Below are 15,054 nucleotides of genomic sequence, written 5' to 3'. Positions count from 1 at the left end.
CGGTTTGCGGCTGCAAATCAATGAGGGTAATAAATGAGCACCTTTTTTGTGAATTAAATGAGCGATTGAAGAGGATTATGGGCAGGTTTGTGTTAATTAAACCTAAATTTTAAATAAACGTGCCCCGACTTTTTTACTAATACGTCACATAATACACATACACGTACCGTATTTTCCGCACTATAAGGCGCGCCTCATTATAAGGCGCACCTTCAATGTAGGACACATTTTAAAACTTTTTTCATATATAAGGCGCTACAGTAGAGGCTGGGGTTACGTTATGCCTCCATTAGATGGTGCTGCGCTAAAGGGAATGTCAACAAAACAGTCATACAGTTCAGTCAAACTTTATTACTAGATTACAAACCAGCTTTCTGACAACTCCATTCACTCCCAAAATTAATAAACAGATGTTTTATTATTTTCTCTGAGGTAAAGTATTAGTATGAGCTAGCGATCCAAGACGGCGGGATCTTCTGCGCATGCGCGTCACCGATCGTGCAGGGTCACCGATAGCGTCTTGACAGCAAGACCTGTTGCGGCTCAATATTGATCCATAAATAAGACACACTGGATTATAAGGCGCATGGTCAGCTTTTGAAATTGAAGGCTTTTAGGTGCGCCTTATAGTGCGGAAAATACGGTACATATAAATATTTTTTCCATCATGGCTCTATCTGTAACGTTCTCCTGTAGTAACAATTGAATACTGGGACAGCTGGACACAAATATTGAACACACACACGCACACAACAAAAAACAAGGAAGTCAGGAAAGGCTGGCATTCACAAAAAGCTCCGCTGCATAACAAGTGACGATAAGCCATAAGAACTAAACAGAAACAGTTGCCCCCGTTCATTTAGACCACATCTAACACGCTCGACAGCTGGCGAAGACACAGGCCAGGAGAGGAGCTAACCACAGTCTGCGTTTCAAACAAAAACAAACACGAAGGAAAACAGTCAATAATGAGCCAAAAGTCCAATCACCAACGTCTACATAGGGAAATGTGAATCTTGAACTCATTACATAGCCCGCAATGGCCGACTTCTACCAAGGTGGTATAATATTCCACATCTAAACAGAACATACTGTACATATTGGCACCAGTAAGTGCAAGGCTTAATGCGCAATATGCAATGGCTTGAAATGCTAATTTCATTCCAGACACCCGGAGAGCGTGATCTAATTCTATAGCATATTATATTGCAAACATTTCCCTGATGTCTAATTAGAATGTAAATGTGTTGTTCAGCTTTTCGATTTGATTATACATAATTACCCTATTACAGAAGATCCAACGAAAACAAACTCAATGTGTGTCCAAGTAATTCTTTGGGGGACAAACCATAGCTTACTATACTTTACTTGATCATTATATCAGGGGAAATTGTAATTTTTAACTTTCAATACAAATGCTATATATTAAAACTTATAAATCAAATGTGGTGGTTATTATTACTGCTACCTCCCAGAAAAAAAAGAAAAGAAAAGAAAAAAAAGGTAATGCTTATTTCCAGTCCGTTAGTTTGACTTACACATCTGGATTTGTTACTATGAAGATCATGCAATATGATTTATCCCACAGAAATACTTCAGTGTGTAACTATGTAGCAGGCCTCCGGCGCCTGGGAATGGTGTGGCCGACTTCCAGGCCCTGTATCTCGGCACCGACACCGTTGGAAAGCCGAGGCCCAGCCGGTTCCGGGGATGTGTTCATTTTCCCCGTAGGACCTATGGTTCCAGAGATAGGGGGTGTCAAGAAAATGTGCATCGTGAGGCGGGTAACGAGGCCTGGGGTGAACCCCCAGTATTTGGGGAACGGAAGGTCGGACTGCCACGGGCCATACACCGTTGGAAAGGTATGAGCAAGCCGGTTCCGGGGATGTGTTCATTTCCCCGGTAGGACTTCTCGTTCTGGAGATGCGGCCCGGAGGAGCGGTCCCGGGAAAATGGAAGCAGTTTTACCCAGGAATGGTAAGTCATAAATGGGATAAGCAAGGGTGTTGTGTACCCCCCAGTATCCAGGGATCGGAAGGTCAGATTGTCATGGCCCATACACCATTGAAAAGGTCTTGTCGAGCCAAGTCCGGGGATGTGTTCATTTCCCCGGTAGGATGTACCGTTCCGTTTCGGGAAAATGGAAGCAGTTATACCCAGGAATGGTAAATCATAAGTGGGATAAGCAAGGGTCTTGTGTACCCCCCTGTATCCGGGGATAGGAAGGTCAGACCGCCAAGGCCCATACACCATTGGAAAGGTCTTGTCAAGCCAAGTCCGGGGATGTGTTCATTTCCCCGGTAGGATGTACCGTTCCGGAGATACGGCCCGGGAAAATGGAAGCAGTTTTACCCAGGAATGGTGCAGCATAAGTGGGATAAGCAAAAATCTGGTTTCTTACCAGTGGGCAGTTGCTCCAGGGTTCCCAGGGCGACATGACACAGTCGTTGTGGCAGGCCAGAAAGCAAACTTGTGCTCTGGGTGGCATTTCCTCTTGATCACACTGACTGTCCTCCACACTGCTGACCTCCCCACTTGTTCCCTTCTTCACACACCTGGCAAAACAGCAGATGTAGAAATATTACGATAGTCTCCAGGGTACTCCTAACGAGGTCTTTCTGGAATACACCTACAATTTGACCGCCAAAAACGTTTAATAACGTTTAGTAAAATCACGATGTATGCCGCCATAAACGTTAAGTGACGTCACCTTCTTTTTTTTTTGGGGGGGGGGGGGGGGGGGTAATATATCAGTGGTCAGTGCAACGTCCAAGTGCAGCGCAGCCGGGTCAATGAGTTGTGAAATCAAAAACACCCACTAACTATGGCCAGCAGATGGCAGCGGTAGCTGCTCGGGCCCTAACTAGAGCTGCGAATTACAATGAAACATGACGCAATCTGATGAAATAGAACCTTTTCAAGGCTGACGTGAATGATCAAAGCCTTTGTAACATTAAACCTAATTTGACAGAGCGTCACTAAACAAAAAAATATTAATATCAAAGGCACTGTTGTGGAGAAAATGTATCTTTTCTTTTCAATTTTTGCTCAATGTCACTCAAATGACCTATTTTCAAATGGTGATTAATAAAGAACGGAATTAGGTAGAAACATACTTTTATTCTAATGAAAGAATGGAATGCGATCTTTCATGTGGTACCCATGTTGTTTATGTAGCAAAAAAACCCAAAAAAAACCCATAGTATTCTGTTTGCTTCGAAAAATTAGTTATAATGCTCGAAATCCGCTGGCATTGGGGGTTGTTTTTTAATAACGTGTGGCAGTAAAAGAGTTAATATAAAGGAGGTTTTTCATTGGCTCTCTCGGGTTCATTGAGCTCTTTTAGAGATCTTTTTGTAAAAGAAACACAAAGCATCCAATGCGCATGAGTGATATCTTGAATCAGTGTCAACCCTCGCATTCATTGGAAGTACTTTTGTGTTGAGATTTTTGGACATCTGAAACGGATGACTTGGATTTACATTAGAATCCAGCCTTGTCATGGGTGCATAGTCCAATAAATAAAATCCGTGCATATATTCACGGTGGATCAACACTTAACTGCTTTGCCTATTTTAAGTAGCACTCATTAGAAGGCAGCTGTTTGCGCTGAATGTTCTCTCTTGGCACAGCGAGCACCAGGACCCGAGCCAATCCAAGCAACCCCCCTGGTGGGTGTTGCCATTCCAACACTCTGCCAAGGCTCACTCGTTCACTGACCTGATCTTGCGGCTTTGGACTCCCTCCCCGCAGGATGGCGAGTCGCCCAGAGTGTTGATGGTGCAAATGGACCAGGGCTCAATCCGCCACTTGTATTTGCTGCATTCACTGTGGCACGGCACAGCTTCGTTTACCTGCACACATGCAAGGACAAAAGACAGTGGATTATGCAGTGTCGCACTGTAATAATTTCTTGACAATCGTCGCTGTCCTATGAAAAACACTTACGTCCATTTTTGTCATTTTTTACGAAAAATCTAAAATAAATAAATAAATATGGACAGAAGTTTTTTTTTACAGGATAGCGAAGAAATGTAATAAAATTTGGCACTAACTTCTAAATTCATGTAACAATTTTATCAATAATGTAACAAAACATCCTGACTGATATTCTTTTTACAAAAAATGTAATACCCTCTTACATTATTCATATATATTATTATATATGATATACAGTATGCTACATTTGAAACTGTAACACTTGTTCTCGATTTATATTGCTCCAAACTTTATGGGAGTAGAGAGTTAACAGTAACACGCTGATGTAGCATTGAACGTAACACAGCTTGCATTGTTTGCCAAAAAAACATAAACAAAACATTACTTAAAAAACAAAAAAAAACAGGTACATTTAACAGTAACACTTAGCACTTTATACTTTGATTAACTCTCTGCAGAGTTGGTTTAACACTAAATAAATCAACTCTGTCAAATGACTCCAACACTGACCTCCATTTAAATCAGAGTTTAAAACATATTTTGGGGGTTGAAATCAACTCTGGCATATTTAACACCAACATTTTAGCACTCTGATTTTTGCTGTGAATGTATTTAACAGTCTTAGATTATAAAAACACAAAATGTCTAAGTTTGGACTGAATGAACACACATTATCTTTCAAGTTTTACATGATCAGTTTTGAGAGAAAAAAAAACAAAAAACACCCACCTGAAAATGGAATAAATCGACAATAATGTAATAAGGCATTACATTATCGGTAAAAATTTTACTACAATATCAGTCAGGATTATTTATTACATTATTGGTGAAATGACCACATTATTTGGTTTTATTCAATTTTTGATCAAGTGCAAATTTTATTACATTGTCAGACGTTATTAATTTTTCAGGAGATTATTACATTACAGAGTGTTACATGCAGCAAAGGATGGACACCCATATATAATATACAATGAATGCTACCTACTAGGGATGTAACGATAAGGACAATATCGTGATATCCTGCTACAATATCGTTGTCGTCATGTTCACAATATTTAAAAGCAACACATCTGTAAAAAAAAAAAAAAAAAAAAGTTTATTTCCATTTATGCAGTTGTAGCACCCTCTGGTGGCTATTTTTTTTTGTGCAATTTAATTTTCATTAGGTATATTTTGGCCCTTCTACGTTTAAAATATACGCTAATTGTCAGATGAAGGGGAACATAATATGTTTGTGAAGCAAGTCAATATGTGAAGGAACTCAATGTGTGCGTGCATTAACAAGTAAGCACCTCAATATTGTTATTAGAGATTGCAGGTGGTTTATATGCATTGCTGTTATGTATGAAAACACGTGTTTTTTTTTTGTGTGTGTGTTTTTTTTTTTACAATATTGTGACCGTTCTTCCTGTGTGGTTGAGTGGTTAGAGCATGAAGTCACAAAGCACATGGTCATGGGTTCGAAACCGGCAATCGCTGCCTTTTAACTGCGATTGGCTGGCCAACAGTCCAGGATGTCCCCCTGCCTACTGCCCATAGCCAGCTGGGATAGGCTCCAGCACCCCCCGATACCCTAGTGAGGAGCAAGCGGCCATATCGTCAACCTCCCCACAATATTGTGATAATTATCGTATCGTGATGTTTGATATCGTTCCATCCCTGCTACCTACAAAGGTGAGAAAGCAGCAATTTCTGGATGGGATATACAAAATTATAGGCATGTTTTTCCCATTGAGCTCAATAATAACCACACTCTTGCACTGCGTTAAGGTTAGGTAGGTTTCAAGCTACACAAAGAGGGCCCAAATGCAGATGAACGTGTAATGGAATATAGAGTAAGCCCATCCTACAAGTGTATAGGAAAACATTTAGCTCACTCAAGGGTGAATTTAGAGAATGAGAGCGCTGCGTGGTGTGTTAAATGGATGATCACGGTAAAAAAGCACCCGCAGGTGAGGGCGAATGTTGTCTATTCACTTTCGAGTCGACTGAGACAGCAAGTCCGGAACGTTGACGTAACAGACAGAAGAGCGGGCGCCATGCTCCTGTAAACACGTTTACGCTCTAACCGTGTAATAGTCGGCTGCAGTGGAAGGTAGACTCCAGAGAACAATTTGTGGAAAAGGCTATGACAAGCTGTAGTAGGTGTGTGCGTGTGTTTGTATGTGTGTGTAAAGTAGAGAGGGGATGACTGTTGAGCATTGCTTCCCCTCCAGGCTGCACAGATGCCCATTATACACCCTCATCATCGCCCATCTGTCCCTGCAGATGCCCCTGCTGGGTAAACTGGCAAATAGGCTTCTCATGCTTGCGCCAACACTTCTGTGGCAGCACGTCGTTCCACAGTGTCACCAAGTAAAGAATGACTTTCAGCAACGTGACTATTGCTGACCATTAGCATTTATTTAGTGTGAAATCACGTCAACCGCACGGGCAGTACCACAAGAACAGACGGAGCGGAATCCTATAGAACAGGGGTGGGAAAGGTATGGCCCAGGGGTCACATACGGCCCACTGCATTTTTTATTTAACCCAGCCCACCAAGCATTTACAGTATCAAGACTCCTGTCAAATTTATTGCCTAAAATTGGTTAACTCATTCACTCCCAGCCATTTTCACAGAAGCAATCCTGTTCGCTCCCGGCTGTTTTACTGGATTTTGACTGATTTTGCAAGGCCCACAGAATATTGTGTTTTATGGCTATAAAAGCATGGAACCTATCAAAAGAAAGATTAATGTCTCTTCTTTCATCAGGAGAAAAAAAAAAGTATGTTTCTATCTGTTTCCGTTTTGCAGCAATTAGCATTAGAAGAGAGCTAAGTTTCATCAGTTTTCGCAAATCTATTTAAAATTGTAAGTAATTGAGCTTTTTTTTTCTACATGGCCCTGGTTGATCTCCTTTGCTCTGCTGCCACCTGCTGGCCGTTTGTGTAATAACTACCATTTCTGCAACCGTTCTTTGCAGTTGAGAGGCTGGATCAAAGCCTTCTGTATGCTCTAGCATAAAAAAAACAAAAAAAAAACACGTGTGAATACGTCTTTGGGACACTTTGAACATAAAAAAAAAAACGTATTTACACGTTATTGGGAGCAAATGAGTTAATAAGAATGGTGTTTATAACCTTTTTTTATTTTTTTTTCATTGAATTAAATAAATAGTTATTGAATTTCTTGTACCTTATTTTCCGCACTATAAGGCGCGCCTCATTATAAGGCGCACTTTCAATGAATGACATATTTTAAAACTTTTTTCATATATAATGCGCTACAATAGAGGCTGGTGTTACGTTATGCATCCATTAGATGGTGCTGCGCTAAAGGGAATGTCAACAAAACAGTCAGATAGGTCAGTCAAACTTTATTAATAGATTACAAACCAGCTTTCTGACAACTCCATTCACTCCCAAAATGAATAAACAGCTGTTTTATTATTTTCTCTGAGGTAAAGTATTAGTATTTAGTATTAGCTAGCGATCCAAGATGGCGGGATCTTCTGCGCATGCGCGTCACCGATCGTGCAGGGTCACTGATAGCGTCTTGACAGCGAGACCTGTTGCGGCTCAATATTGATCCATATATAAGGCGCACTGGATTATAAGGCGCATGGTCAGCTTTTGAAAAAAATTGAAGGCTTTTAGGTGCGCCTTATAGTGCGGAAAATACGGTAAATGATAAATGTGCAAAATATTACTAGATATTTGTATTTATTTTATTAAATATTAAGTTAATTATATGAATTAAAATGAGTTTTTAATTAAATAAAATTATTTAAAATATATTTATATATAAACACATTAAAAATAATTATATATTGATGTCTTAATTATAAATTTACATGCACATATTTTTTTTTTTACCTCATCGCCAAATTAACTCAGCCATGTGTCCTTTTTGAAAATCAAATATGGCCCTTGAGATAAAAAGTTGTTTGGCCGCCTCTGCTATAGAATATGCTCCCAAGTAGATCTGACATAAACTGCAGATGGAAGAGGAACATATGGAGTCTGGTCTGTGATCATTTTCTCTTTTACACGCTATTGAAATGCGCGTATTCTTCAGATAAGCAATACACGGATGATATGAAGCACTTAAGTCACTCGCAGCTCGCTCCGAAATGCCTCACCGGCTATTCACAGTCTATCAAAGAGCCGGAATTCTTTAGAAATGTCAGTCCGACTCCCTCCAGTGGAAAAGCGGGCGCAGTATTACCCAAACGTACGCCCACATAAATCCTTTCCAGCCGACTAGCGAGCCCTCTGTGACGAAACTATTGTTCTTTCAAAGACAGCGCGGGGTCACAGGAGCATGTGCGAGTTGGACAGATCTTGCATGCACTTTTGTCTTCATTAGCTAAAGCAAACTTTAAGTACAGAGTGAATGGAACTGACCTGAGCCTGGGGTGGATGTCCGTATTAGCAGTGCATGACAAGCCCCAGGTTGGGAAGGGAAGAGAAGAACAATGATATGAGCATTAGTTGACTAGCTTACAGAGATGTAGAATTTTTTTGCTTCAAGTTCAATTGATGTCACATTGAAAAAAAAATAGTACTAATGGTCAAAAGTTTTATAACACCCTATTTTTTATTTTATTTTTTTAATTCAAAGTCAAGAATTCCAAATCCGATGTATAGCTTGAAAAGTAGTCAACTGCCAGAGGTACCTGAAAAGTGATATGCATTTAAAAATGATACAAAAAGGCACATTCTCCAGAATTAAACCCCATCGAGGTGTTTTGGGATGAACTACAAGACAGAAGAGTAAAAGTAAAGCAACCTACAAGTTACATCACAGACATTTCTGCAACATAGATAGGAAGAACTTATTAAACAATATTTGATTTTCATTGTAGAAAGAATGCCACAAATGTTAAAGCCTATTTTTTATTTTTTATTTTAATCTGGTTAGTTCAAGGTAGCAAATACGTTCGGTAACAGTTTTAATAGTTGCAAACAGTTTTTCTTGTCGCCAAGAAATCTGAAAATTTTGAACATGTTCAAAACTTCCTTGCGACAAGAAAAACTGGTTCTGACAAAAAAAAATGTTCGCAAAGTTCAAGAAATTTTGTTCAAAACTTCCTTGCGAAGAGAAAAATTTCACAACCATAAAAGCTGTTGCTGAACATCTGGCGGATGTCTTTGTAACTATTTACAACCTCGAACAAACCCTGGCAAAAAAAAAAAAAAAGTAAAAACTTTGCTTCCTACGTGGTTTAGTTTCTATGAAGTTCTGTAGTAATGAACTGCATGATTTTTTTATTTTTTAATGTAAAAATTAGGGTGTTCCAAAACGTTTGACCAGTAATGCACAATAGCTGCTTGATTTATATGTCATATTTGAAATTGCAATTTGAAACTGAGGGGGGAAATGTGTGGATATTTTAGGACAAATATTTGTTTTGCATTTTATCATTCAGAGAGCTCTTTTTAAGATTGTATGTATTTATTTGGGCCCTTTATTTATGACTTGTTCACATGAGAGACATATCTAAAATATCTGTTGCAAACTCCAATTATAATAATTAAACCGGCTATTAAAAAAGCGATGTTTGTCTGATCCTCAGTGTAATCTCCATTTAATATGGATGGAATCACCTCACACATTACTTTTATTCTACACCAGCGGAAATGGTAAATGGAAAGACAGCTCCCGAAAATAAGAACTGTCCCTTTAAGTGATCTTATCTCCAACTATTTATGACTGCAATTGCATTGCCCTTCAACTGCCTTTTTGTATGTCCTTGCCTTTTAACGGAAATGCGAAAGATAATTTCTGTGAAAGAGGCACTTCATTGTTCCCAAGGAATCATTCAACTACAGCAATTGTGATGATTCCTCCCAGGAAATGAGAACACACCATGTGTTCATCTGGCAAGGCTTTTGAAGACCGTGGCACGCCGGCGTCTAACCGGTGTGATGTGAAACATGCAGGTATGTTTAATGTGGCGCCACTAAGCAGCTAACGAGCCTGCAAACTGTCGTGAACAATGCTCTTTTTTCCCCAGTCAATATTTGTTTGGTGTTTTTTTTTCAGCAGTTGAATGGAAAATGGAAAGACTAGATAAAAAGCACCAAGGTGGTTTGACTACAATTACTTCATCCATAATACATACTGTATCATGCTTGTGTTTTTAATGAGGGTTAAGGATGACTGAGTGCTCTTTTACTACAATTCAAGCAATCTTGGATAATTTGCGGCAGTGTGAAGATGCTTTTTAAAAAGCTGCAGTTGGTTGCAACAGCTGGGCAATGGCGGAGCACTCGACTAAACGCGAAGAAATTAATTTATGTGAAGACGGTGCGACAAGCCAGAATGCATCAGCATATGGTTTTTTCGAGTGACTGTGTGCACTGTATATAAACAGGGTCATTAAAAATAAAACTCGTTTTTGTCTAGGCTATTATTAGTTGTAGCTGTGAAAAACGCTAACTATTCCAACTGGATGTATTATCAACTGTTGATGGATGCCTCAACTAAATGAAAATTGATGAAAATGAACTAACAGTGCAAATATCATTCTGCAAGTTACCTTGTACGAAAAAAAAAAAAGAACTCCAAGCAATGTTGTGTTTTTGTATTTAATAATTAATGCATGACTACACATTTGTGAAGGACTGCGACTGGAAACTAAATGTGCTATCATTATTTTATCATACATTAGGGTAGCTCCAGATAGCCTGAGATGACTAGTGCACAAATATTTACAAAAGAAACACTTATATTTACTAAAAATGTAAATACATTCACAATATAGCCGTGGAAAAAATACTGAGTGACATCAGTGAGGGTGAAACACTGAGTGATGTCCATTTGAGGTGCATGTCAAACATAAGGCCTGCGGGCCGGATCAGGCCCGCAAAGGGGTTTAATCTGGCCCGCGAGATGATTTTGTAAAGTTGAAAAAAATAAAATAAAAAGTTGTAATGTCGGACTAATTAATCAGTCGGTCACAATCAAAATATGTACAATTTGTAACTTCACAAGCAGTTCTTGTACGGGGGAATCGTCCTGGATGTCATTATTTTACACACAAGTTAAAGTTACGATTTGTTTTATTATTATTATGATTATTATTATGAATAATAATAATAATCATAATAATATTTATTTTAATCATAGACCAACAAACGTGTTAAATACGATACAAATTCAATTACTGGTAACACAAATAGATATGACAAGGATTAGCGTCCTTATAACGTTATTAACTGTGCCACGCAATGCATTCTGGGAACAATATATATGCAAAACAGGTAGATTTAAAACATCCAGGAGTCAGTGTTGCCGTGTTCCATTTCCATTTGTATTATTTTTTGGAACAATATGAAAATTTCGGGCTGGCACACAAATCTGCGTATAATTGACGCCAATCGTTTTAAAGTTATATACCGTTATTTTGGCCCACTTGGTAATATATTTTCCTCCATGCGGCCCCTGAGCTGACATGAGTTTGACAGTTAACAAGGTAAAACATCAGATCTTTGACTTCTATCGCCGTTAGTGGCAGTGAATGAGTTTAAGTTGAGTCCAATAGCGTTTCATTTTCCTTTTTCGCCCCCGCTCAAAAGTAGATTACAATATCTTTGTTTTTTCAAGTGTATTTTCCGGTAATTATTACACAACCATATTACTTTTGGACTTTTACATTCCGTGTCCTACTTATTGACAATAGGCGGCTTGTTGATGAACTGTCAAGACTTTTTAACCTGAGGTTACTTTTTACATGACATTTTTTAACCATATAATTCATTGCGACCATGAATAAAGGCTTCCCGCAGATCGATGTCTTGATGTGAGCTCAGTTTTATTTTGCAAGGGCTCGGCGCTCGCAAAACACAAACCCTGGTGACATCACGGGACACTGGATAGCATCACAAGAAATGAGACAGAACAAGGGATGCTTGTTGGCATGACTGGAGATGAAACACCTTGGGAAATGAGCCACTGAATGGAGACACTGCACGTGAGGATGAGTGATATGACACGGGGTGATGTCATTTAGGACATGGAACACAAAGGACAAGAGACATTTTTTTTTACTATACAATAAGCAAAATCGCCTTCCCAATGTACAACTGAGTGCTGTTATGGTGACATTTTATTGTTGGCATCCCCTGTGAGTGAATCCTAATGCAAATTTCCGGTTGGATAATCAGTGTTCACTTTGTAGTGACAGGTGACATGTCATGTCGGTTTCCATTAAACTGCACTTGCTTGCTTACTCGTGCGGTTCGCTTGGTCAAATGTGAGTGCTATCATCCGAGCCCTTGTGTGCACCCAAAAACAAAAAGTGCGGTTCAGGTCACTTCTCAAGAGCACACTTGAGGCTGAACCACATTAAGATGACAGAAAATCTGAAGCTTCCGAGCAGGAAAACCTCGCTCAGTTGTAGTAAGTGATGTGCTGTTGGAGATTTTCCTCACAGTTGTGTGTATTAATGGATATAAAATGTCTATATACCAGTGGCGAACGGTGACTTTTTCGATTGGGCATGTTGAAGTGTCACATATGCGAGCAGCAGCAGCAACGGCGCGAGCTGAAAAGTTTTAAGGTATTTTTTAGTGTTGTTCCGATACCGATACTGGTATCGGCAGAGGTGCCGATACTGCATTAAAACATTGGTATCGGTATCGGTGACTACTGACAAGTAACATGCCGATACCATTAATTCCAATGCTAATATAGGATTTTGGATGCTGCATGTTGTGTCTTGCTGGTGCACGACATTCGCTGATATGTGACATGTTCACTGCGTGCCGATCTAAGATATCCTATTGGCCCTTGAATGCTCTGAACCAATGGCAGGGCAGCTTTTTCATGTTGAGGAAAAAAAAACTTAATTATCGGTATGGTATCGGTATCGGCCGATACTGCGAAGCTTGGTATCGGTATCGGGAGCCAAAAAAGGGTATCGGAACAACACTAGTATTTTTTTATATTAATTTCAATATTAAATATTATTTCATTCTTATTTCATACCGCTGTATGTATCAAGTACCGGTACAATAACACCAAGAGAGTAATCCAGATCCACACCACATGACGTTTGTGTGTTCTTTTGTGCCCCATGCCCCCAACCCCTCTACAAAAAAACATTACCTCCTTAGTGGCGATCCCAACGGAGCCTTTACTCAACAAACATCCAACATCTATTGTCAAGAGAATACTGAAAACATGAAACAAGAAATAGCACTGATAAAACTACTGCTACGGTTAGAATTGTGGTTTATCTCTTCAGGTACTACAGTTTACGATTTTACAGCTTTTGGCAGAAAAAATGTGCAACTAATTCCACAGCTGGCACATCTTTCTCATATTGAAAAGGTTTTGATTGAAGATTGGCAAGATGGATTTGTGAGACCACATGGAGACACGCTGAACCATCTTGCCAAGAGAGATTTCATATTGATAGATGTGCTAGGAAATGTTTGCATATTAGCATATGAATACATCGTTACAAGTTTGATTTATAATCTATATGCCCATCGGAGGACAGAAATGACTCGACTGCCCGGGTCATAAAAAGTTCTCACTTGTAACATCAAAAGTCCGGACTGAACTGTGTAAATCATCTTGGTGATCTACTTAACAACTCATTGCCTGCTTGTCAAATGGAATCTGACGATTTATCGTCACTGACTTATGTATTCATTAAGTATGTTTTTAACTCATTCACTCCCAGCCATTTTCACAGAAGCAGTCCCGTTCTCCCGGCTGTTTTACTGGATTTTGACTGATTTTGCAAGGCCCACAGAATATTGTGTTCTATTGCTATAAAAGCATGGAACCTATCAAAAGAAAGATTAAAGTGTCTTCTTTCATTAGAAAAAAAAAGTATGTTTCTATCTATTTCCGTTTTGCAATAATTAGCATTAGAAGAGAGCTAAGTTTCATCAGTTTTCACAAATCTATTTAAAGTTGGAAATAATTTAGCTTTTTTTTTCTACATGGCCCTGGGTGATCTCCTTTGCTCTGCTGCCACATGCTGGCCGTTTGTGTAATAACTACCATTTCTGCAACCGTTCTTTGAGGTTGAGAGGCTGCATTAAAGCCTTCTGTATGCTCTAGCATAAAAAAATCAAACAAAAAAAACGTATAAATACGTCTTTGGGACACTTAGAACATTAAAAAACGTATTTATACGTTATTGGGAGTAAATGAGTTAAGTGTGACCCATGAAAGGAGTTACCGTATTCTTTTAAAAGGAAGCTTTTTGTACAGTTGCACGATGGGGTCAAAGTGACCTTAACTGTCTTTTTTTTCCTGGCGAAAGAAGAATGTCTAATTTTTGTTTTAGAAGGTTTAGTGCTTATATTGTTACAGAACACTTATTATCTTCTGTGGGTCAATCGAAATGCTATCAAACGTCTGCGAATGCAGCCAGCTCGGCTTGGAAAACAGCTGGCAGTCAGTGAGTTTTTAACGAAATAGACAGCAGTGATCATGTAGCCCTAATTAAGGAAATCAATCATATTTGATGATAGTTTTGGTAAATGGCAAAGTCTCACTTTGAGGCTGTAGAAAGTTAGAAACAGTCAAATTTTTTCGAAGCTAAAGCTAATTTAAAAAAATCAAATTAAATACAATGAAATTACATTTTACTGGGAAATCTTTATATAATGAAAATGATTACAATAGTAAATAATAATAAATAAAGTAAAACAAAATAAGTCCAAAACTGTCTTAGTACGATCATTATGTGTCAAATTAAATTCCAAAATTAAAAAGTATTTCAACTGCACATGTCCCTAATGGTGTTGACACACTCAGCTTGTGAAATCATTTGAATAAATACATTTAGCATGAAATAACCATTGCTGAACTCACAAAAGCTTGCGTTTGATCTGTGACACGCTTACACAGCAGCACACGCATTTACTCTTGCCTATACGTGTACTCACCCACAAAGACACACATCATAATCTTGCCGCCAAAACAATTTATATTCACTCATTAATTCGCGACTGCACGTGTGTGAGGGATTAAAAGTTTTAGGATCGGGGAGATTGATCTTGGCTTCTTGTTAAGAGGAATTAGTTTGTGATCACCAAAGTAAAAATATCAGGTATACGTATTGTAAAAATATTAGCACGGTGAAATTGCTTTGTAAATGA

The 15,054-nt window shown here is 38.8% G+C and overlaps 1 protein-coding gene across 2 annotated transcripts in view; it reads right to left on the bottom strand.

Moving 5' to 3' along the window:
* thsd7ba (thrombospondin, type I, domain containing 7Ba) overlaps nucleotides 1-15,054 on the bottom strand; it is a 213,015-nt gene that overhangs the window by 30,241 nt on the left and 167,720 nt on the right. For both annotated transcript variants that reach the window (XM_077536062.1, XM_077536063.1), the window contains 2 exons: nucleotides 3,721-3,854; nucleotides 2,402-2,555 (listed from right to left, as the gene is read on the bottom strand). In XM_077536062.1, the coding sequence (XP_077392188.1) occupies nucleotides 2,402-2,555; nucleotides 3,721-3,854 (288 nt within the window). The remainder of the gene's footprint in view (nucleotides 1-2,401; nucleotides 2,556-3,720; nucleotides 3,855-15,054) is intronic.

This window comes from Festucalex cinctus, chromosome 11, assembly GCF_051991245.1.
Source record: "Festucalex cinctus isolate MCC-2025b chromosome 11, RoL_Fcin_1.0, whole genome shotgun sequence".
NCBI lineage: Eukaryota > Metazoa > Chordata > Actinopteri > Syngnathiformes > Syngnathidae > Festucalex > Festucalex cinctus.
Note: the sequence above shows the minus strand (reverse complement) of the source record. Positions and strands in the feature narration are given on the sequence as shown.